At 42.1% G+C, this 25,995-nt stretch overlaps 1 protein-coding gene across 1 annotated transcript in view; it reads right to left on the bottom strand.

The window, feature by feature from the left end:
- Nucleotides 1–2,734: 2,734 nt before the first annotated feature.
- SORCS3 (sortilin related VPS10 domain containing receptor 3) overlaps nt 2,735–25,995 on the bottom strand; it is a 310,251-nt gene continuing 286,990 nt past the window's right edge. The window contains exons 19-27 of the mRNA XM_075026339.1: nt 24,173–24,359; nt 21,046–21,179; nt 16,862–16,985; nt 14,046–14,158; nt 12,012–12,143; nt 10,017–10,116; nt 7,805–7,910; nt 3,410–3,570; nt 2,735–2,832 (exon numbers count right to left, since the gene is read on the bottom strand). Of these exons, the coding sequence (XP_074882440.1) occupies nt 2,768–2,832; nt 3,410–3,570; nt 7,805–7,910; nt 10,017–10,116; nt 12,012–12,143; nt 14,046–14,158; nt 16,862–16,985; nt 21,046–21,179; nt 24,173–24,359 (1,122 nt within the window). The 3' untranslated portion in view covers nt 2,735–2,767. The remainder of the gene's footprint in view (nt 2,833–3,409; nt 3,571–7,804; nt 7,911–10,016; nt 10,117–12,011; nt 12,144–14,045; nt 14,159–16,861; nt 16,986–21,045; nt 21,180–24,172; nt 24,360–25,995) is intronic.

Raw genomic sequence — 25,995 nt, 5'->3', positions numbered from 1 at the left:
AGAGTGTAAAGGGGAAAATTGTGAAAAGAAATTGTGAAAAGAAATTGTGAAAACTGTAATCCTCTGCCTTTCTTTTTAAATCAACATGAGATCAATCCCGTGAAAAACCTAGAAAATTCCAAACAACAATGAACATTTTCACTTAGTTTCCTGGTTTACAAAAGAAAAAGTTAATACGGCAGCTAATGAGCATTTCACATTCAGTCCTCTGCAGCAGCTCACAAAAGCAGTCCCTCAAATCCTAATGATCAACAAAGACTGAGATCAGCCCACGATTTAGCTCAAGGCCCACAGGAGCATTGTTTATGTACGTCCCTCCCATCTATACCTAAATGGGAAGCTATGGCCTTGTGCTAACAGTGTTATCACCAGACTGGGCCATTACTGTAAACTGCTTTGGTGTTTCAGTAGAACAGAGACAGTAATGCAACAGTTTATGCACATGTGATGGATGGAAACTCAAGGTTAAATAGAATAACACAGCCATCACTCTCCAGCTTATATTAGGAACTAGAGCAGAAAAGTGAGGGAGGAAACAGAAAAGAATTATTTTTAAATAAGCAGAAAAGGCCCACAAGCCTGACTGAAATGGAGGAGAAGAATTGAGAATATTTATCTTTAATACTTCACACAAAACAGCATTTCCTTACAATTTGGGTTTACAATTTTAATCTTGAAATACCTACTGTGTTTTTCTGCAAAATTGTGTTTAACCACTTTTCTCTCCACCTGCAGACCCATCATGATTATAACCTTTGAAAGACATTCCAGCCAATTAACAGAGTGAACACATGTAGCTGAGCCTGGTTTGTAGCCAACTGGCATGTTGCAAGGCAGAGAGGTATCAAGTAACACCTAAATTCTAGCCATCTCCTCATTTCAGTCCAGATATATTAAAGGTGATGTGGAGTCCTGTATCCAGATCCTAAGAAATGGTAACAAATATTGCCGTCTGGCCTCATTTCTGCCTCCTGTTACCACGCAAGCACTAGAATATCTTCCCAAAGGTACCTCCAATCTTCCTTCCACTCCTGCTGGGTCTTATAACCCAATACTCTGCAGAATAAGGTCCATTTTTAACATCATCAATCCAAGAAAAATGGATAAACGTAACTCACCACTAAGTCAACCTCCTGCCCCAAAATTCTAACACGCCTAGGGGCTATCCTCAGTGTGCTAGAAGATTCTTAAAGAGCTTTTTCACTACTTTTTCTTCATTAACCTCCCTGTTCTAATCAGAAAGCACCAACCCACCATGCAGAAATTACTCTGATGGCATTTCCATCCAAAATTGGAAGCACCCATTCTGCAGCGCTCGTAAGAAAGACTTTTCCTAGCTCAGTTATGCAGGTCTTACCCTGCATCCCCCTCTCCAAAGAACAGTCCCTAATAGCATGCATCGTGTTCAGCCACAATTTACTACTCTTACATATCCTGAATAGCACTTTACTTCACCAGTTTAACTGCTAAAAGCATGATTTCTCACTGGGTATAAAGCCACTGCAACCTGTCCTACTGAGTTGAGGCTATACTGGGTACTGCAAGCACACTGATATTTGCTCACAGCGAGATGGTGATAATTTCACATTTTTCCTCATTTTCCCTAATGGATGTCACCAAGATCCTTCTCAGAAGTGGACAACAGTGACAGAGCTGAATAGAAGATGAACATCATTAAAATATTCATGACAGGCTTATAGTCTGTCCTGCTAACATCCTTCTGCTCCATCATAGGAAATGATACTATATATTAAAAAAAAAAAAAAGGCTTGCAGTTAGAGAAATAAACTATGCTGTTTATAGACAGCAGTGTCAGATTGAAATATGACAGACAACTGGAACACACTTGGAACCAAAGCGTGATTCAAGTGTTCACCACAGTCCCTGGCTGGCTGGCGTGTACGAGCACGCGCACGTGTGTGTGTGCATGCGCGTGCGAGTGCGTGCATGTGTGTATGTGGTTCAGGTTTTGTTTTAAACATATCTTCTTTTACTAAACATTAAATTATTTCCCAAGAAATAAAAAGCTATGTACATTGTAATTATCTACAGTAGGCCTTCGGCATCCTTGCTATTCACATGCATGGGGTTTGGGCTGCATTCATAAACTAGGCATGCTCCTTCATTGATTGCGGTGCTGTCCCCTCCAGCCAATCTACAGTCCAAGAAACACTGACATGTGTGTCTGCTCTGATTTTTTTTTGTTTCCCCTTTCTCAGCAGTCAACAGTGCCAGAAGGTGACCGAAATTAAAAGCAATTAAAAGAGGCAAGACCCTGCAAAAAACTGAGACATGCATGTCATTGGAAAGTGAGGGCTGTTGGCATGTTGCAGAGCCTGGTCCAACAACCCAGCCTGAGCCCTCTGGCAGGATGAAGTAGCTGATTCATAACTTATTTTGAAAAGGGCTGAAAAGGGACAATTAACCTACAACATGCTGCCTAAGGTACTATACCTACCTGTTGGATTTGAATACTTAATTCCCATTCTGTATTTAACTGGAGGCTGGCATTCAAATCCCATTGCACACTTGACTCATTCTTTGCTTTTTCTTTCTAATCTGATAAGCATTTCTTAAATATGAAGAATGCCTGCTATTTATGAATGCAGCCCTGGTAAACAGAAAAAGCCCACCCCATCCCTTCCCAAATGATAATAATGACATATAACTCTTTCTTTTTTCATAATAATAATAATAATAATTATTATAACAATAATAATTACAAATAAAAAGTCAGAAATGTTGTAGACCAAGTGGATTCTCAGTATTAAACACTAGTGCAGTTGGGGATTTCCTTTGTGCTTTCACTGTTGGCAATTGTTGAGATGCTTCCTGTGGAGGAGAAAATGAAGAGAGTCAGTGCAGTGGCTTCAACAGTTTGGTCTATATTGCTTCTCACTTCTTCTTAGGATGTGCTTGTGTAAGTGTAAAGAGAGAAAAGGTGCTTAAAAGTAACACATCCTTTTTTGTATTTGCAATAAGCACGGAGCATGCAGAAAACATGTTACTACAGTTCAGTTGATGAGCAGTAAACTCATTAAGCTATTAGGGACATATTCACTTATAATGATAGCACACCAACAGTGTAAATTTGGCTCAGCTGATTCTTCTGAGGGTTCGGGGAATTTGGGACCCCTCCACAGGAGAGACAGGGTCATGAGGAGGCATAGGTGTGAGCCAGAGCCGCTACGAACTCCTGTGTACCTGGTCATGTAACACTGCGAGAAATGCTGAAAAACTGTAAGAAAAACTCCCTGTTACCAAGTTGCAAAGAGGGATTAACAATTTATCTCAGTGCCTGAGGCTCTGCCTGTACCTGGGGTCACAGTTGCTGCCTTTCCTAATACCCCAGTGACCAACATCCTCACCCAGACTGTGAAAAAAGCCCCAGCTGAGGGCTGTCTCTCACCCATCACTCGTGTGTCCAGCTCTTTGTCCATCAGCTCCTCAGGGTCTGTGAACTCACTGAGCGTGATTTTGGGGGCATTTTCACTTTGGCTGACAGAGCCAATCATTTCCTGCTCCTTGTCATGCTGAACTTGGGCATAGATGTTAATCCAAGGGATTTTCCTGCACAGGAAAGGAAAATGAGAGGTTATATTTTGTAACACAGGGATCCTTGGCATGTCATTGATTAATCAGACCAACTAAACTGAGACGAATCCCAGAAATGCAGCACTGGCAGTGATGCAGAGTATCAGTTCTCAGAATGGTAAAAGCACCACAGTGATGTTCAGCTCTGAAAGTGCCATTAGCATCCACTAATTCCAACACTAGCATAAAGCTACCCCAAATATCAGGCCACTGCCTGCCTATCCTGTGCCCAAAGGCTCCTCCAACTGTAAAACTAAACGTTCTGGTCTTGCCCTTTTAAATGAGAAGTTGTGCACACAGTGGACACTGCACCCAGCTCAGAGAGCAGCAATCTACTAAGTACAATCAGCTGCAATTGCCAACTCTCTCAGTATTTATTACATGATCAGTGGTGCATTGGAAACCAAAAGTAAAAATCAATTTGAGCACTACTATCAACTGAGAAAAAAATTGCTAGGCTTGTTTCTATTGGCAGGCCCACACTGACTCAGTAGGAATTGCCACATCAGGAAGAGCTATAAAGAATTGGTCCTGCCTCAGAGTACAGAAAAGACTTGGACCTCATAACATCCACCCAAAGTCTATTTGTTACCATTTCACCGCAAAACCAGTTTGCCATGCAAGTTTGCAGGGACTTATTTTCCCTTGCTGCTCAGGAAACCAAGAAAGTGAAGGGATTATTTCTTCTTCCTTCTTCCAAGAGAATTTAACTTGGACTGCTAGAACAATATCCTTGAAAGTCAGTTAGTTAGATAGTTAAGCCTAGACAGATAGTTATACAGTAATCCCTGAAGGAATGCAAGTTTAAAATGAGGGAACTGTGTTAAGCATCGTAGGGGTTGCTAGGATTATCTGTGTGCAGTTGCCTGTTGGAAGGTGACTGACTGTTTTTTCTAATGGCCTTAAAAGGACTCTGTGCCATGCAGTCCACACTGCTAAAATAAGGAAAATTCAGAGGACTTTTTCAGTTCCTTAAAGCACACAGGAGAAAGAATATGTGTTCAAAAGAGACTATATAAAATGCCATCTCTTTATGCTAACCTCTCTGCTGCTGGATATATCAGAGATTGAAAGCAGTGGAAATTGCCTCAACTCTCATGAATTCAATAGGTCTATGCTAATTTTACTCCAGTGAAGCTCTGGCCTCAAACGACTTGTGCTATTGACTTGATTTGGCATTCTGTTCTTAACCAGCAGTAAGTCAGGACATATTTGGGATGTTTAGCAGCAGTTAACAAACCTCATGTTCTTCTCCCTTCCTCCTACTCTCTCTTTCTAACCTTCAGACACACCTTACAGATCACTAGAAGACTTAAGCACTACACAGGGAATGCACACATTGGATGAGAGAGGACAAATGCATTCTCATAGGATTTAAGTGCCCAAAATACATCTGGAGTTGTGTAGAGATGTGGATATGAGAACATGCCTGGAGAGATTGGAAGACTTAGTTTTGCTTCCAAACAATGCAATGGTAGAGAAGTGATAGTCTTCTGACCTTTGAGAGAAAAGGTGAGAAAAGCTCTTTAGAATTGTGAGGCAGAGAGCCTCTGGGTACTTCAGAGAGTTAGGGAAAAAAGAAACTGAGACAGCTGTATGGATGTGCATGCATACACACACACCTAATCCTGCTGCACCTCCCAGCACAGACACAGGTGGTCACATCCCACTGCACATCTCTGAGCACACATGCACACACACACACTCTTGCACGCCTGTCCCAGGACACATACACACTGACTGCCCCATTGCCCCACTATTATTCACTGCCCATACACATATAGTATTGACATGTTATATGCTCAATCTCAAAAAAAAAAACCAAACCCCAAAAAACCAAACAAAAAACAAAAAACAAACAAACAAACAAACAAAAAAAAACCAAAAAAACCCACAGGCTTTTAAAAGATTATTTCCCTATTTTCCCCTCTTCCTTCCAGACCTCCTTAACAAGCATCTCTCTGGTAGCAGTGTTTAACATGCCTGCTGAGTCTATAACTTGACGGACTCATAATAAGGAGTCTGTGTGCAAAGCAGCAAAGCACCAATTCTATAAAGTTGTAGAATTAAAAATTCATGCAGGCCCATGCTCTCCCCACAACCTTTTCCTGTAAATGGCAGTTCTGTATTCAGGCTGGGATCACTGTTAATCAGAAAAGTACATATGGCTAACACCTCTGCATCACTGAGAGCTAGAGGAAAGCTTTTGTTTTCACCTCCTTTTTCCATTAACAATTGTTGCATGCTCTCACTTCTGATCCATTGAGCCAGAGGTTCTAGACAGAGCTGAAAAGTTGCTTTCTGTTCTGAAAAATCAAGCTGAGGACACTCTGGGTATCTGACTTAATCCTAAACTTTGTCATTTTGACCTGGGTTTGTCCTTTTTGGGACAGAGCAGATAAGAGGGGACAGCAAGTTGAAGAGCTTTGGGCTAAGCAAAACCGATGGTTTAACCACCTTCCCCCCCCCTCACTCCCAGTTTGTAATACATTCAATTTTCAGACAGATTTTAACAAGGCTGCGTCTTCCCAGCCCTGGAGCACAGCACAAGGCTGATGGCTGCTATGCTTAAGGCTCAGGATGCTTAAGTAGTACAAGAGTTGGTTTTATGAGCTGTAGTAGCATAACATGACCTGGAGACTGCCAAAGCAAAGTGGATTACCAAGCTCCTCACTGCTCTCTGGCAGCCGCCTTCCTGGGAACAGATTGCTGACCACAGAACCAAAGACATTAGGCCAAACCTAAGAATCTGTCTCACCAAGACACAAAGGAAAGCACATCTTACAAAGGGTTGTACCTATATCTTGACACACCTCCCAGAGAGACTTCTTTGCCCTCCTCACCCTACATCTGGGAGTGAGAGAGAAATCATCAGCTGCCTCCCCAGCACATTATTAAGTCAATGCCTTAAAACAAGTCCCATGTCCCGCTCCCAATTCACCTGGGAAGCTGTATTCCACCTCACAGAAGCAGAGAGAGGATTTCAGACTGCAACAAGCAAGTCATGCTGAAGGCCTGGAAATCTGCACCTGAGCAGATTCACACACACAGGTTCTCTGGAAATTGTCCTGGGCCACTGAAATCAGTGGGAGCTTGGTAACAGATTTTGATGTGTACAGGATCAAGCACTGGAAGCAGTGCCTCCCACTGATTTTGACAATGGTTAATGCACGAGGTTAGAAATGAGGGGAGCTTTAAACATGGAGACTAGGATACATGCCTGTCTTATCTTTCCATTTTTAATATTGTTCGTATCCCACTAACATCATTAGAGAGTAATAGCCTTATCTTGGGCTGCAGAAGAGCTGGAGAGAGAAACATATAGCTGGAATCTAGAGAGGAAAAGCTCTAGCTTCCCAATTTGGAGGAACTACTCATGTCCAGAATTTTTTTCTTTTTTTTTTTTTAAAGTCAGACTCAGCTTATGCTTCTAATACAATATTTTGCTACTGGGCAGGATCTGGGCACAGAGACCGTTTAACACAGTAAGCACTGTACTGAATGCAAAGTTCCTCCTCAGGAGCTCCATCTGCCTAAAATATATTGTCATAAGGCAGCCCATCAGCAAACAGGCCATTCTTATCCCATATTTGGTTTCACAGCTTGCAGCAGCAAAGTGCCACAGCCCAGCACAGGTCCTGCCTGCTGCCTAGAAGCAAAAGGTTTATATTAACATCTGGCAAAGAAAATCTCAGCACAGATTCCCAAAGGCATTTTGATGCTTAACACAAAATTTTCTGGCTTTGAGTCTCCCACCCTTAACATAATCACACCTGTTCCTCTGCAAGACTAAACTATTCACTTTGCAAGATACAAATGAGATATGGCTGCACTAAGGCAGGTGGCCAGGTGGATATAGAGTGTATGAAGACATCCATCATGTGATTTTTTTGACTAAGTCTGCATTGTGTAGCTCAGTACTCAGTGAGCACACAGGGTTCCCATTTCTGGTCTGTGACTCAAATGCATCTGCTGAAGCAGGTCACAGCTTGATTTCTGAGCTCTTGGTGAGCTTTCAGAGCACTGAGTTTGTGGTGGAAGGCCAGTAGATGGTCTTCTCTTTATATATGAGAAATAGGGAACTACACTGGTCCAAGCCTTAGGCCAGCATACCTTGGTCTGCATCTGGAATCTGGGCACTGCTCTGCCCAGATTTCCTGTAAACCACACAGTGTTTCCTCCTCCCATCCCCCAAAGTTTCTCAACTTACCTTTTGAATTTGTAGACTAAAAAAACAGCCAAGCCTACAAACACCACAGACAACAACATCAGCATTGCCGAACTGCTATGACCCGTGCTGGAATCAACAAGGGGTGCTGCAGGAGGAAAGGCAGAGCATTATGTTTACAAGATATTATTAGGGAACATATAACTACCAGAGAGTTGAGCTCAACTCTGTCTTTGCCACATCTGCTTTATCACCACTGCATAGTGCATACTGTTTTCGGCAAGTCCAATCAGTAGGAAACAAATTGACTCTCTTGTCCTTTGAAAGCCAAGCTCCTTTTTCAAGACAGTGCAGTCTAACATCTCCCAGTGAAAAGACACAACAAGCCACGCTTAGCTGAATGGCTGATCACTCCTGTGTTAACACTCTGGGCTATTTCTTTTCAGGCTTTTCCAGGGACTGGAGCGGAAATGAGATTTATGAAGTGTGGCTTAATGTGTGTCTATTCCCCTTTGGAGAAGCTACCTCAGAGCATCCGTGAACAGCACGACTCCCATCTTCCAAGGACATATGTCCGTCTCACATGTGACAGGGATCCAGTCTTGTGAGAAGCCTCAAGGTTCATCCTTGTATTGGACCTTAGAGACTTTTTAATTGTCAGTTTTCATAATGTGGAGGAGCAATAATCCTGCACCCAAGCACGCACTACATTATAACATTCTGGAGATTTGATCCATCTATCCTTGACATTTTGGGTGGGCTAAATAAAGTGTATTACTATACCTTGTTTATGCAGCTATTCCCACAGCTCATTGGAACAGACCATCTTAATGGCCTGAGCACTGTGCTGAGAATCAAGAGTCTGATGAGAAGTCTCTAATGACGCGTAAATGATTATAAGTAGCAGCTGAGTGTTTCTCACTCTGCATAAATATTTGGTTTTGTTTTTTTACTGTTCCCTATTCTTTCTGTTCACCCAGAAGACAGGAACAAAGTCTATGCAAATAGAATCACTTCTGGTTCCACCCCAAATCACACCTAAGAGTCTGATCCTACCAGTATTCTGCTTCTACTACTTCTACAGACTCTTTCATGGAAAAGAACTGACTGTCATTTCACCTGCGTCAAAATACTATGGGAATCGTCATGAAACAAATGCAGCACGCCCACTGGCAGGGGGGCCGGGGCGAGAATAGTTGAGCACTGTAAACTAAATCCACACTTTACAGTGCCTTACTAGCACAAACCCAGATTCTGAACCTGGAGACTGCAGATATTTGGATCTCATTCCCAGTTTTGCAAGTTAATTAATCGCAGCCCACTCCTATAACATCTGACTCTCATCCCCAAACAGTCAGAGAGTGAAGGCAGAAAGGCATTACCTGTAGGATAGGTCACAAGCTTTGGTTTAGCCCAGCTCTTGGCTCTCTGAGAGTCTCATGTAAAAAGAAGCTGAAGTGTATTATCATGGGACATGAATCCTAGTCTCTCAGAGAGGCTATCAGCAATTTCACATGCACAAGATCCCACATTTCAGATAATTGCAAGGGTAGTCATAAAAAGCAAGGGCAAAAATAAATCCATCATCTCCTCTGTAGTCATCACTGTCTCAGCAATAGCTGAGAGCTAAATTCTCAGCAGTAGCTGAAAGCTTCACACTAGGGTGGTTAAAAGCAAAAGGGGTGACGAAACTTAAAGTGACTATTCATCACTCTGTGTGAAAATGGGGATAGGTAGCATTGATATTTAAATAAGTTCTAATTTGTAGAAATCAATATTCAGGCACATATTCCCTGTAAGAGGCCTAGATCTTCTTTTCCCTTTGCCCCTATAAAGAAAGCTTCTTGGCTAGTCATAACATTAACAAGCCCTTTGCAATAAGGATTTGATCCAATATCCAAGAAACTTAGTAATACTCCCACTGAATTCCACAGGTGCCCAATGAGGGCTTAATAGAACACCATTCACCTGATTTTCTAAAACACTTGAAAAACATCAATGCACTAGTTAATTAAGCCATAGGGAACTCTTAAAAGGTACTTTTAATACTTGTACAAACTGGTACATGAAGATGCCACCGCTGGATTCTGTTTTTAACACTTCCTGCTTCTACCACAGGCAACGTCTCAATACGATCAGTCCTAGGTATCCCAGTAGCAATACCAAACTGTGAGTGCTCTGATGTAGACCGATTCTCCTGGAGTTGCCTGAAGCCTCAAGAGAACCACAGCTATGCATTTGACTCCACACTCACCTAATGTTAACTGAGTAACATACACAATAACTTCAACACCAGGCTTCAGTTCAAACTGGACCAGGTTCTGGTTGAGAGCATTAAAAAGGATTTCTACCACCTGATGAAATAATAAGAGATACAGTGGTTACAATACAGAAGACAGCAAGCTCTGGAGAACATTCAGGAGTGCATGTAGCCTATGAATGGTGACTAACATCTCTTACTGGCTTCAGGGAGAGAAGGGAAGCAAAAGACTGAGGAAGTAGAGAGAAACTTGTACGTGTGCTTTAGATGGAACTGAGTGTTATTGCATGCAAGTCTCCCTACAGGACTTTTGCCACAGAGTATGTTATTATACCTCTCCTGGGAAGCAAACAAAGTTAGAAATTTTTTTTTCTTTTTTGGGGGGATAGGGGAGGAGGAAAAAGAACAAAGGATCTTTTCACCCTCCACAATGTCCTGTGAGTTTGATCTAATGCACTTGGAATTCATTGACTTATTGGCCTTTCATTGGTGGATGATGGAACTGAGTTAGGTAGTACAGCCTAGTAACACTTCTTTACTCACATTGATTCAGGACAATCCTAGTCACACAGCTCCTGTTTAAATAGGCTGTTGGGGATGAGGTGATCCAGTTTTGAGGATTAATGGCAAACTTGCCATATTTCTCCTTCATTTAGAAGAGACTCCTTGGACTGGAGTTTACTCGTGGCTCAGCAACCCAGCTATGAGGTGTTATTTGGTTGCCTCAGAGCACATACTTGGCATGTCACACTGGAGCCTGAGTTTGTTAATGCCTGGTCTCCCTAGAGTAGTTCTGATAGTCAGGGCACAGCTACTGAGTAGTTTTGATGGCCCACTCTCCAGGGCAGAGCTCCTCAAGCAGAAGCCAACAATAGGTGCCAAAGTACAACTGAGTAGACCATCAAATAAAATTAGGGCACTAGAGCTTCAGGCCTCATGGTCAGCTAGTCAGAAACCTAATCCGAGATGTCTGCATAATACTGGTATGTGAAATATTGGCACAACAGCTTGTTCAGAGGGAATTCTGATACGAGTAGATCTTACTGAACAGGATGGAAATGACTCCAAGAAAATCCCTCCAAAAAGCCTTCCAAACCTTGCCACCACAATGCATCTCTCCTGCACACTTACCACCATAAATTTAAGAGGCCAGATTTGTTAGCTTCCTAGGACAAATGTACTACTCTGAGGGGACTGACTTTGCTCCATGGGTGACAAGAGCTTCCACAGAATTCAGCAGTCCTCTGAATTATTTCATGTTTGATCACAGAAGAGTTACTCCTCTAAGAGTTACTTGGAGATGGGCTCACACATAGCTTGCACACAGTAAAAATGCTGCATACAAGAACATTAGCTAGAGCTAAGCAGCCTTTCCAGCAGTACTTCACTCCTTTGCCTTTATAGAGCTGATTTAATCACTTGGTAATTCTAGCACGAAAGCTTCAGCAGACTAGTGCTGTTGTTCCTAGCTCTTCCCTTGCTTGGTTGCTATTCATCACTGTAATTACCTATTTATCTAAATGGATGGATATTGTAACTTCCAAATATAGTTTGCACACGCCATTCGCTGCTGCAGAAAAGAGAGGTCTTGTTCTAGTGATATATGAGCTGAAGAGCCTGATTTATTTTTAGTAAACCTCAGTATATTATCTTGCTGCTTTGGCCTCTGTCTATTAGCATTCCTCCAGGGAGTAAAGGGAGTACATATTCAAGGTTCCTTTGGCCATAACTACTGTAATAAGGACACACCACTGATCTAGGAAGAACCACTGCTGGTAGACTGTGACATATCTCAGTGAGGTATTAGAAAAGCTAGTTTTTCCTCTGAAAATCATTTTCTTTAATGCCATAAACTATACTGCCACAGTCCCAGATGCATCCAATTCCATCACACTTATTGTAAGTCATTTCCAATGCTGCACAGGTTTAGAGGCCCATCTGAAAATGGTATGATAGGAATGAATGTTCCGTGAATCCTCCTTTCCTTACTTGCTCCAGATCAGCCTCACTGCTTTTCCTCCTCTCTGTTGTGTTTTTATGGGGCAGTATGAAGAGTTCGGCAGAAGTAGGCAGCCCAGGAAATACAGCTACCAAGATCTGTTCATCAGGGATACCAGTCACCTAAAAGAAAAGTAAAAAGGTCTCTAGCTGCTACTCTGTTACTGATGTTCCCATTCACTATGGGAAACTGTGCTCCCATCAAACTGTTATTTGCCATTTCCACTGTCGGTGTTGTGGACCTAATGAGCTGTTCTGCCCATTTGGTGGGTCAGCAACAGAGGCTCTGCTAATGATTCACTCCATTTCTGGAAGTAAATGTAGGCTTGACAACACCCCTGGACCCGAAGATCTGCACCCAAAGTCCAAACCTACAACATCTCCAGATCTGAATTTTCCATATAGACCTTCTCGCTACAAAAGAATGACCCAAAGTCAGATCTAGAGAGTCTGGCTCAGAGCAACCACTGGTAAGTGTGCAACTAACAGGGACGTATGAGGAAAATTGCCTACAATCACCTTCTAATATCACGTTATGGGGATTCGCACTTGCCATACATGAATAACTTAATGTCTCCACTGGGAGACTTTTTACTACTGGGGCTGATCAGGAGGGCTGTGCTAGGAACTGCTCAGTTTGCTGAACCAAGAGTCAGCTCCACACCTGACTCTCACAACTGTCTTCAGCATGACCTGCCCACTGAGGCTACTGCCCTCGCTCCCCAAATCCAAGCTGTGCATCCTCAGCAGGGCAGGAAGCCTCTCCTCCCTCAGAAACTCTCTGCTATATGATGCTAACCCCATTAGCTCCCTGGCCCTATCCCACCTCAAGCTCCTTGGCCTCATTCCTGGACATTCCTGAAATGTATCAATGGGGCAGCCCATTCCTGGTGATCCATCCTACTATAAGCATAGACCACAGGCTGCAACCAAATAGTCACAAAAGGATATACAAGCAAGCACTTCGACATTATTTCTACTGTTGTCTGTAACCATTCATAGTTACAACCTAATTAATTTCTTTTTTCTGCAAGCTTGACTTTTCATACAGTAAAAGGGAACAACAGTTTAAACAAATGAACTTAGTATTTTCTCAGGATGGGAAAACAATCAAGGAAACTCTTATAAACTGTGAATTTTGAGTAGGCTACAGTTGAGAAAAGCTGAGCAGGAATGTACTTTCCCAGTAAAAATAATCAGCCTCCATTTCTAAGAACAGCTGTAGCTGAAGCAAAAAAAACCCCAAGATACATTTTTGGCAGAATGTAAAAAACACAAAAGCTTGCCTAAATCTACCTCCTGATTTCACACAAAACCAAAGTCCCTGGCTATTTGATATCATAAATTATTCTGTCCCCTTTCCTGCAAGAATATGAGTGCTAGTTTACATATTCTAATTAATCCCAAAGGAAGATTCACTATCTTCCACCGACAGAAGTCTCTCTTTGTCCTGTATTTTAAAGGTAAGTTCATTTTCACTCTGAATCCTCATTTTTCACCCCAGCTGGAAAGGGAGCAGAGATTTATAATGTTCACCAGTTGCTACACTTAGCTGCATGTGGAACTCCTGACTGAGTATCAGGAAGAGGTAAAATTATCTTCCTCATGCATCCAACATACTACAATGTTTGTCTTCTGGGATGAAGTGGATCAGCTGTTTAACAATACACAGTAACGCTACCCAAATGCTTGGAGTAGAAAATAGTAGATACTGTAATATCAATGTGGCAAAATAAGAATAATAATGATACTTATTACAATCTAGAACTTGCAAAGTCCTCAGGGATATTAAAAGCTAAAAAGCACCACAAAACCATTAATAAAAGTAATTATAATATTTCCACAAAATTCCCAATATAGTTTACCTCTGTAAAAAGATCCAGCATAGTAAGAAGCTTTTTATCGATTTAAAATGATAGCTTCATTACTGCTGTTCTTCCCCGTTCTTTTAAGCTAGCATGTTGAAAAAGTGCATGTTTTAACAGCCTAGTCAATGTTAGTACAGATGCAGAAACAGATGCTCACCTGTGCTAGAGCTCTCTTGATGACTTTGCCAATGTCTTGTCTCCATTCAGGGATGTCAGGGTTATGGTAGTCCAAGTTGGGAGAAAACGACAGGAGCTGAGATTGGAAATACTCTGGAATAGAAAAACAGTGTTTATGAAAAGATTAAATGGGCAGTGTTCAGGGTACAGTCAAAGGTGCAGAAGACAACAGGAAGACCATAATTCAATTATCTTAATGCAAGAGAGAGAGGAAAGGTTGAATGAAGAAAAGGGGCTGGCTAACACTAAGCAGGACAGAAAGCTTGCAAGGAAAGAATCCTTATAACAGTTCTTATAAAGGACATTTTGCCCTAATGTCAACTTGTGGCTTTTCCCAGAAGAAATGGAAGCAAGAATGAGAGAGGTGAGAGGATGAGTTCCCTTCATGATGCCTCTGGGCTTTGTAATTTTGCCACTCAACTTCATCAGACTCTGTTTATAAGGAAGTTGACCACTAAATAAGGCAGCATCTGACTGAAATTTGGAACGTCTGTGCATTTGCATGCATTGTGCTCTGCAGAGCAAACACTTACTGTGAGTAATGTTTTCAAAAGCAGGTATTATCTGTTTGCTCTCCTGGAGGGAAGCCATGAGTGGTTAATACCCCAACAAATCAGAACCCAGTGGTGCTAATGACTGGCTAATCAAGCAATGGCTATTCATGAAACACTTTGAAATTACTTCCTAATTGACTGATTGCAGGGAGGAGGAAAAACTTCCTAGACTTCAAATACAGAACAATTTAAATTTTTCTCCAGTTCCAACTATCCCCTCTGGTGTCACCAGAGACCAAGCCTGGAATCCTTATGACAACTGTGCACAATGGATTTGGGCCAGTGGGAGGCACAGATCCAGGATGGGAATCACACTCAGATATAAGTTCTCAGGGTAGAAGACTCTCCTTTCTGGTTTTGGAGATGTGCTGTGCCTCACCTTGAAGCACCTGATCTCCAGATACTTCAAATAAGTACCATTAATCATTTGTAAGAAGGTACCGGTTTTAGATCAAGATAAACCAGCAAGACTATAAATGAGGAAATCCACAGAATAGCAGGGATGTGCCAGCACAGCATTTATGTTGCATCTTTTGTAAGATCTGTTCTTTCTTTTTAGATGGTGCAGTATATTTTTAAATAAAACAAGCAGGGAAACTTCCTCGAGTTCTTAAGTCTTAACCCAGAGCCTGATATATAGAGCCTTTGACTTTTGAACCCTCAGTACCATGTACAATTTATTTTTTGAGTAAATTCTGGGCTGTTAATCACAATTTGAGAAAACCCTGAATAAATCTCCTGCACTGTTAACACCAGAGAGCCATGCCTTCCTGCCTAGAGCCATAATAACTTAACACAGGACACAGATTAGGATACAAATTTAGCAGAGAGCATGTTTAGCAAAGGTGCCACTCATTTATGTACCGAGACTTGAACTGATGACCAGACTGGGTGTCTGGAAGGACTCCTTCCTTAGACCAAGTCAGTCTGCAGCATGGCACTGCACAGGACTATTTGGACATTCCACCTGGATCAATTTCTCTCTGTGATAAAGCCCAAAGCTTTGGATCTTTTAAATAGAAGGGCAAAATTTCTTACGAGGTGTTTAAAGACAGGGAGTGAGGAGCACTCTGTGGGACCTACTATGAGCAATGATCAAGATCACCTGCGGGAACCCCTCTCAGATATGCTTGATTCAGATTTATTCCAGAAACTAGTGGAAAGATGCAAGTTTCCCTGAAGTAAACACTGCATTTTGCAATGCTCAAAATGATCAAGCAGAGGGTTACTTCATTTGCTAATAGCGAGTTTGGGTATTACTAAATCATATTAGCAAATTATTAAAACCCATTGCATTTCACAGCCAGGCAATCAATAAATATCTATTTAGCTGGTTGTTAAACCTGAGCATGCAGCTTTCCAGCCACCAGCAGGATATTTATTTGTATTTAATTACTGAAACAAGACACACATAGTTCAACCACGCAGTGCAACCTGAGTTATTTGAAACCCAGGCCTCTCAATAAAACCTGCTATCCAAAGAAAAGCTTGCCCTCAAATGCTGGATGCCAATAACTGGATAAGGAACAGGAAGACTAGCCCAGGGTGGAAATTATTCTCTGGAGAAATCCTAAAGTCCTGGCCAAAACTGCTGAGAGAGCCCTTTCACTCAGCCTTTATCAAGCTTCCAGCAGGGTAAGCTCTGTGGTCTGCCAAAGGGTGCTGTTTGGAGCCCATGACATGCAGATATGGCAAGAACATACCAAACATTAACCACAGGGAAGTCCAGTGAGCACACTCAGACCTCCAGCTGTGGCACAGAAGAAGAGCAGAGATACCAACCAGAGAGTCATTTCTGCCCCTGTTTTCCAGACCCCTCCAGACCCGTGCCGTTTATACAGTCACTGTATAAAGAGAAACACCAGCTGTATTCAGGCCACCTTAATTATTCACCATGACTACTTCTTTCCACAGCTGGGAAGCAGAGGGAAGGCAGTCTGGCTACAGCTCTAAGTGTTTTTTCTTTTGGGAGTTCCCCATCAGGGTGTGTAGACAGACCAATTGGCAAAGACACCAGCCCCTTTACTACAGTGCTGTGCTTACAAATTTGGCTAGCTGCCCCATCCAATTCACTTCTGTATTTTGTGATCATGACACATCTGAGCTACTTGTTTACAGTTTGTCTTCAGAGGTTCCTCCAGGCACTAGGGAGTTCACAGAGTTCATTTTGGCTGAGCAGTGACTGCCTGTTCTTCACCTCTAGTCAGCCCCCTGAGATCTGATTGCAAAAGGCTGAGGGTACCATGCACTGCGATCTCCTTGGTGTCCTGGATGAGGGTGCTGCCCGCAGCAACTTGCACAGTGACAGTGTTCATCCCCTCCACAGTGAAGATGTAGGAGATGCTGCTCTCCAAGGTGATGAGGGGCTGCAAGAGGTAAACACAGACAGCGGTATCAAAATCAGGGTGAGATTAACTCAGGATCACAACATGCACCTAACTAATCCACCAGGCCACAATATCCTTCTCCCCTGATACAGGAACGGTGCTCCGAGCTTGCATGTCCTGCTAAGGCCTAAATGTGGCCCAAACACCACCCAGTGAGAACTGTCCCATAGACAAATGTTTATCTTACTTCAGTAAATGCTTCCTGAAATATTCTTCCTCTGAACTGCAACCCATTATGCTATGAATACCTCAGTAGAGCACAGTCAGCAATTGCAGAATTAGTGCTGCAGAATGCAGTGTTGTATACACACACACATACGCACACATGCACACTCAGCACAGTTGCTGTATCAGCTGTACAAAACAGAGTCCAGCTCAAACCAGCATTGCAGATGTTCCTGAACATCTGAACAAGGCGTATTGTTCAGATTCAGGGCCAGCCCTTGCTCTTATGAGCACAAACCCATCTATCTATCTCAGAGCAACTCTGCTCAGGTCAGAGTGAGGGCACCCAGCATTGCCCTGTCCATGCTTTGAGTCTGTAAGCTAGCTCCAACCATAAGCTGGTAAATCATGCTAAGAAGGATGAAAGCATGGCATAATACCTGCTGGCAATGCTGTCTGAATGTGACCGAATGATTTCCAGAGTAAAGTTGACCTGAATTTAGCCAGCTCAGAGCCCTAGCAGAGAAGGCTGACTTTATCTGCACCTTCTGAAACAAAAAATGTCCTTGATAGCACCACAGCTCTCCAATTTGCACAGGAAACTCTCACACTGATGCACACCTAGATAAGTGCACCATATTTGGGAAAATAGATTTGTATATTGAAAATCAAAGGCGTAGCCTTCGCAGTGCCATTGATCTGACAGCTGGTCTATAGATAAATCTCTTGGTTTAGATTAAACCATTAAAATGGAAATAGTGATACTAGCCTCCATTGCAAAAGCACACAGAGGGCTAAGAGCACAGAGGAAGCCATTGTACCATTGCTATTGTCCCTTCACTACACTGCCAGTTTGTTTCCAGAGGAAAACCCCTAAACATTCACCTTCCAGCTCTTGCGCTTCATCCCATCAGACTGTCAACCTGCCTGCATTTCTCAACAGTGGCCATATATGCCATTTTCACAGCCAAATCAAAATTTCCACTGGCATAGGCCAGACTGGCAAACACATTTCCCTTCCTGCAGAATGCCACCTTCCTTTGCTCCCCTGATCCACGGATCCATGAGCTGAAAAAGCACTAGAAAAAAAAATAAATAATGGCTTGATCACATGGGACTCTCAGACCAAGTCAGCAAGGGTGCCAGTCTGTGCCAGCTTGTGCTAGCCCTGAAGTCCTAGCTAACATATACTTAGAAATACACACATCCTGGACAAGCAGAATGGGCCTATATCAAATTGCAGTGATTCCTGGAGGTTACAGGTTGTGATTCTGTGCAAAGGCAGGTAAGAGGAACCAATCTGGCCTTTAAAATTACAATTTTTCCTTTTTGTATGTGTGCATGCTGGGCATTCCATTATCATGGATGATTTCACCTCCATCATGGAGTTTTAACATTCAGCCAACTCCTTAATTTTAATTCAAGCACCAAGACCTGGAAAATAACTCTAAATTAAATCAAGTACTTTAAGGTTCATTTGCTCAAACCCATTAGACAGCTGGACACATTTATTAAACTGGACCTGTGTTAATCCAAGCAAATTGGCCTTTGGGTATACTACAAAAATTAGCACAGTAGAAATTCAGTACAATGGTTCCAGCAGGGTGGGGAGGGCAACAGAAGAGCCTCAGCCAGGTCATATGAGTGTAAGACAACATTCACCTGTGCAGCAGCACAGAGAGTACCTTAGTGAGACTGCCCAGTGACACAAGACACAGCTGGTTCTGCTTGGGATGCCGATGGGCTGAACAGGAAAAGAAGTTGCAATCCCTCAGCATGGAACTAGAATATATCACCTAAAAATACCAGTCACTATGCACAATATTACACACACCTCATCCTTTAATTCACACACAAATCAGTGTCCCCATCTTCCACCTGTACTTAGAGCACCACAGTTTGCCCATAAGCGGGCCCAGAGAAGGGTCTGACGTGTACATTAAACATCCCAGAAGGAATTTTGGTGTGATGCAGACTGTTGTCCTGAAAAAAATGGTGGCTGCTGCTGTCACGTCGATATCCTTTGCCATACTTCTGTCAGAGTTGAAGTTGAAGTACATTTCATGATGTAGCTGGGGATAATGCTTTGCAAAGAATGAAAGGTGCTCTGGGTCTTTGGTTTGGCCAAAGGTAAGTGGCACCGTCTATACTATTCCACACCTCAACATATTTCAGCAACATGTACAATCACCCCAAGGTATCACAAGGATCAGCTGCTCCATGTCCAGCTATGTCCAAAGCATCCATCCCAAACACACCCATATCTGCTTGTACTGTGTTGCCTATGGGTCTGAAATTTAAGCTAGATGATAAAACAGATAACAGATCATATTTACAACTCAGATGCATAAGAGCTGCATGGAATTCTTCAGCAAACATCACTGCTTTGCTCTACCTTTTCTAGATTACTTTCTATTTCAAAAAATCTTTTTTAAGGCCCTATTCAGAACTAACTTCTATACTAAGGACAAAAACAATGGCAGGAAAACTCTGACACCTGGGTACACTGGAGGGCTTAAGCAGATGATCAAGTTACCAGTACCTATATTTTCTCAGATGTACTTTAATGGCTGTCCATGTGCGAGCACTGAGCCAAAAATATCTGAACTGTAATGTGATTTTGCATCCCTCTCTTTCAGTGCAGTATAAACTATGTGGAATTACCTGGTACTTGTCATGGACTGGATGTGTGTATGTGGGTGGTTGCCACAGTTCAGCTAGGGCACAGCAACTTGCCAAGTTATAGTAAGTGAGTTTTGTTCCTGAGCTCTTCTGGTGTCTCAATTATGCTTCCACAAAAATAGGTGAGTTCTTACAGTAAGCTTCCTAATTTGATGTAAAATCCCAGTAGAACCAGCATTTACTGTTTTTATTTCTCCTGCTACTGTTGGTAGCTACGGTAAGAGGTTAAAACACGAGCAGCTTTGTCAGAGAGAAAATAAAATACTTGTGTGCCTGCTATTTTTTATCTCAAGTTCCATATTTCATGTAAAATCCCCACTTTTTTCTACTGTGATCTCACCTCAGTGCACACCTTCAACTGCAACTCAATAATGTAGACAATGATGTGACTTAAACTGCTTTTGTAAATAACAGCAGATACTACATCGCAAAATTATCAGCTATACATTTCACAACTGTAATAATGGAGGATAGTGCCTGTGTCAGCTGTCTCACTCCTAAAGCCAACAATAAAAACTGTAGCTAATATGCAATCCTGCTCTCTCCATTTGAAAGCGTGACCACGACTCGTAGTTCCACTTACTTTAATTACTGATAAAAGAGCTCTTTAAAAAAAAAATTTTGCCAATCATTTGAAAATTCACTACAAAGAAGTCTCATCTCCCTCTCTAATGTATCCAAGACTGTGAACAATAGTCACAGACAGACACAAGCAATTCATTGAGAGCGTAGCTTGAAGTTCTAGATACAACTGGTTATTTGAACACCAACAGCTTTAAAGTATTGTATTGGAATCCAGCATTATATACTGCAAACTGGTATGTAATGGAAACCCCCCCGGTTATTTGAACACCAGCAGTTTTTAAACACTTGAAAGGCAGTATTATCCCATATATAGTGGTATATAATTCAGTTAAGTTGCGAGTGAACGCTGGTAATAACAGTGGTCTTCAAAGCTCAGTAGGGCTGATAACAACCAGATGTAAAAAAGTAATGACTCCTAAGAACAACACAAGACAGGAGGAAATAAACTCACGAAGGTTGAAGTTCAGATAATGACAACCCTTTTCAGGTAAGGAAAAGACTAAAACACAAAACAAGCAAAGGCAAGAGGTTTTTATCAGGGCTGAGAGAGCTCCCTGTCTGGTGCAGCAAGCTTAGGAAGTAAAAATGAACCAAAGGGCAGCTGTACCTTGGTGCTGTTACCAAACCACCAGAAGTAGGTAAGTGTGCCTGCCTGGCTGGGCCAAACTACTGCAGTAATGTTGACGTCCTTATTTCTGATGGCGACAAAGGGGACACTCAGATGGACGTGCTCCACCGGACCTGTGGGAAGTGAGAGTTCATTATTAGAGGCTTTGAGTTAAATCCTCCCTGCACAGTTGTGAACAGCAGGGATCTTTCCTTTAAATAAATTGAATGTCTTATGTCAGCAGTGAGACTTTACTATAGCAATACAAGATAATTTCAGCAGTCAATAAGGAACAGAAAAAAATACCAGATTAATAACATAAAATCATATTTTTTTTCCTCACTCTTAATTCTAGGGGAGCCAGAAATGCACATTTTCCACAGTGCTAATTTCAGACAGGGTCAGCACTATGTTTAGAAAATTTTTTTAAATGCAGTTTGAGGGAGAACAATGAACTGGCTTTGCACTGGGTAGGGCAAGCTGCTATTGAAAGCTTGAGGGATAGGACATGAGAGAATGAAGGTGTTTTCTTGAGAATATATCCACTGAGCTACTAAGATTTGTGGGGAAATCATTTTAGCCAAGATGGCTTAAATCTGATTATACATGAGGCATTTATGACTTGATTAAATGCACAGGTTTTTAGAAGGCCTCCAAAAGAAAGATTCATAATTTTGGAAATCCTTGGTATCTTTTTCACTTTGACTTGACCTTGAGAAGTCTTTGGGGAGTCAGTTACCACAAACAAAAAGTCAGGAAATACTTGAAAGGTGTGTGCATTAGCATATCAAGGCATTTAACTGTCAGAAGAACTTGTTTCTGAAAGATGTAAAAAATAACTAAGTATTAATGCAAAGGTGTGTCTAATAAATGCAAATGTCCAGAATGAGTCCAGTGCATGAAGTACAGAATTATGAAGCCAGGCCCTCTCCAGAAAAAACGTGTGCAAAAAGTACTGAGGTTTTGTTTGCTACTTTGTTTAAAGCTTTTACTATCTCCATTGTTTTCCTTCTTGTTTAATTTTTTGTTTTTACTGGTACCGAATTTCAACTGATAACTGCTGCACATCAGACAGTGTTACTGAGTCTTTCTGGATGGTACCTTTTAAAACACAGCAACCTGATAGACTATCACCATGAAAAGGAAAGGATGAAATAAGAAAGAAGTGAGATTTTTTTTTGATAAGACATTAATTCTGGGAAGCAGGAAATTTGCTGATTTTAACTAAGACAATCTTCTTGTGTTACCTCTCCTCTCTTCAAGCATGAAATGGGGACATTAATCACTTCTCCACCTACTTGAATTACAAGGATATTGGAGACTAAGGGCTGTTCTTTTACCACCAGAACATACAGCTCCGAGCACAATGGGACACTATTCTTGCTTTTGGCTCCTTAAAACTTGTTCTTTTTTTTTTTTTTTCCTCCCTTTCCCAAGGGGTCTCTACCAGCAAGTCACTCCTGAACTCTGCCCATAGCAAGTACTCTGGGTTCCCAAGAACAGCAGGTTCCCACAAATATTTTGTGACAGTGCATGCAAGAGGAAAAACATTAAATCTTCACTTCCTTTAAATGAAGAGATGAGCAGCTTGACAGCAGATTCCAGAAAGGTGAAAAGTTGACTAACCACTGATAAAGCTGCAGGGTAGAAAACTACTGTTGCTTGAGGCCAAGGAGCTTCTTTCTCCTTTTTTTTCAGCACAGGATTCCAGCACCAGACAGATTGTATAATAAGGGTGATTTATATAGCAAGTGTTTTTGTCTGTACATTTGAGCTTCAAGGTCAAACCTCCTATATTGACTAGCACATCCAAATATATTAAAAGTCTAGCACTGAGGTATCATCTTACTTCAGTGTTAGCATGAATGTAAATGCTTGCAGAATATTTCCCTAGAGGTAATGATAATAAGTTGGCCACCTAAGAACGCTATAAAAGTCAACGGACAGATCTGAGAGGCTGAGGAAGAAAATAGTAGAGTAGCACAACCAGGCCAAGCAACTGCCCCTCGTTGCATTCTGCTCTAAAATCCTCACCATGGGAAAGCAGCTCCTATGAGAAAAATCAGATAATCCATACAAAGCTGCTTGTTATTACCAGGTAACCATCACTTTCGTCAGCTAATGGCCCAAGGTGAAGGAAAAAACAGTTAATGCTCTAATAACAGGTTGTTAAATGCAGCCATGATTGACTTTGAGGGAATTATGAGCATAATAAAAGCTTCAAGGAACATTTATTCCTTCACACAGGGAGCTTGAAATTAAAAAGAAGAAAAAAGTTCTTGAGTTTTAGAAATTTCTGATTTTCTTCCAGCAGAAAAGCTCAAGATAGACAGGCTAGAAGACATTCCGACAGGCTAAGGGGAAAGACACACATGGCTGTGAACACCATTAGGGACAAAACCGATGAGGTACATCCGCACACAGACGGAGCTCTCTGCCCAGGAGATCTAGTAGTCTGAGAGCAGGACAAAGAACTGGGATCTTCCTGGTGTCATCCTGCATTCCACACCCTCTGCTCTCTCCTGTGGCTTTGAGAAAGCCAGCTGGGGGCTCTATATTTGAGTCTGCTCATGTGCCAAGTGGAGAGAAATTGCATTGATTACCAAACAGGAGGGAAAAGACGGGGATGCGTGTCAAACACAAGAAATATGAAAAGTAGCACATTAGCCCTCAGTACATTCATATCCCAGGAAGTATGCTCAGCATACTGCTTTGCTTTTATTTAATAAGCACTGTAAACTCCCAAATCCTGAATAACTGACTCAAAATTTAGTAGACTAATCTAAACCTCTTGTTATTAGAAGTGTACTGAAAACACACATTTGGACTTTATTTCATATGCTGTTTGGTGTTTGACCCTTTCAGAAAGCCTGAGAAACATTTTCAAACTTTTCTCTGTATCTGTGAAGACTGCAAATATATTTGTGTTAAAAGGAACTTCCCTACCTCTTCATTCAATAAGTTTACTTAACAAGACAGAAGAGTGTCTAAAAGTCCACGCCTTTGGAACAGCATGAGCTGCATATGTGGGTGGGATTGCATGTATTCTTAGGCCCCACTGAAGTTGCAGGAATTTTCAGTGAGGTCAGGTTTTCACCCAAGGAATCTAGCAGCTGGAAGTACTTACAGACCACGTGCAGGAAGAGGACAGCAGTGTCAGAGCCCAGACTGTTCTCTGCATATGCTGTCACCTGAAAGATTCCAGCACTCTTATACACATGCCGGATGCCATCCTCAACAGGGCTGAAATTAGCATAGGATACTGCAATGCCGTCTCCAAAATCAAGCTGAATGTTTGTTCTTTGGAGATCGCCCTGCAACAGAGAAGGTTGAATTAGGCAACTGGGCTGATAAGAGTGATTTATATTACCCTCCATCCCACTCTTCAGTCCCATTTCATTAGCATGGACACAAACTTGTAACTTTACCAAAAAAGCCTAGCTTTGTTTTGTCAGTCCCCAAAGTGGCCAGACTCAAATCAATGCTGGGTAATTATATACAAGCAATGCTTAGAATAGCTGAACATTTACACGTGTAAAGAGATGTTATTCCCCCAACTTGGGTTTAGAGACTGTGGAAGGGCAGAGTGCTGCGGAGTGCCAAATGGGCATATATCAAGGGGACCATATTTGAATCATCTAACGCAATGCATGGTTGGGGGTTATGTGTCACTGAAGTGACCAGGGAGGGCTTTGCACAGCCTTTCATTGAATGGGTGGTGTCCAGCAAGGAACTCCAGCAGAGGCAGTGAGATGGGAGGTACTACACTGATGGCAGGCTAGATGCTAATCGGAGAGCAATTCCCATGTGCACATGGGAGCATCAGGAATACTCTGGAGACAGGACAATGGTTGAAGTAGCTTTTCAATACATTCCAAAGAAACAGAACCTAGTCACTGAGATGCTGTAAGTCTAGTCTAAGCTAGTTTTCCAGGCTTCCTGTAAAGTCAGCTGTCCTGGTTTCAGCTGGGATAGAGTTAACTGTCTTCCTAGTAGCTGGTACAGTGCTGTGTTTTGAGTTCAGTATGCAAAGAATGTTGATAACGCTGATGTTTTCAGTTGTTGCTAGGTAGTCTTTAGTCTAAAGTCAAGGATTTTTCAGCTTCTCATCCCCAGCCAGCAAGAAAGCTGGAGGGGCACAAGAAGTTGGCACAGGACACAGCCAGGGCACCTGACCCAAACTGGCCAACGGTGTATTCCATATCAGGTGACGTCCCATCCAGTATAGGAACTGGGGGGAGTGGGGGTGGGGGATTGCTGCTCGGGGACTAACAGGGTGTCGATGGGTGGGTGGTGAGCAATTGCCCTGCGCATCATTTGTACATTCCAATCCTTTCATTATTACATGACATTACATGTCATATTACTATATGACAATAAAATTGCCATTTTATTAGTGTTATCATTATTAGTTTCTTCTTTTTATATTCTATTAAACCATTCTTATCTCAACCCACGAGTTTTACTTCTTTTCCCGATTTTCTCCCCCATCCCACTGGGTGGGGGGGAGTGAGTGAGCGGCTGCGTGGTGCTTAGTTGCTGGCTGGGGTTAAACCACAACGTCAGAGAAAGAGAGAGAAAGACAGCAAGAAACCAACACATTCCATCCTAAGATAACTGAGACAGGTGACATGAATCATCTTCTGCAAATATCCACCCCTGTACCCTGATGATAGAGAGTCTAGATGACTAGTTTCAGCTAGACATGTAACTTCAGGATGGCTGAATTTATACAGGTTGAGTCCCACACCAAGGACTGACAGTTTTTGTCTAATGTCAGTCAACACGGAGATAGAGGCTGGATACACAGAAGAATGAAGTAGATGATGAGAAAATCCCTTCTAGGTTTACTGTCAATGACAGCTATTAAATGAAGGATGGAACAACAGACGAGAGATTCCAGCACTGCAGGAATTGTCTAGAGGCAGCAGCTGCACTGTTTTAATTTAA

Source organism: Buteo buteo, chromosome 4 (assembly GCF_964188355.1).
Source record: "Buteo buteo chromosome 4, bButBut1.hap1.1, whole genome shotgun sequence".
Taxonomy (NCBI): domain Eukaryota; kingdom Metazoa; phylum Chordata; class Aves; order Accipitriformes; family Accipitridae; genus Buteo; species Buteo buteo.
Note: the sequence above shows the minus strand (reverse complement) of the source record. Positions and strands in the feature narration are given on the sequence as shown.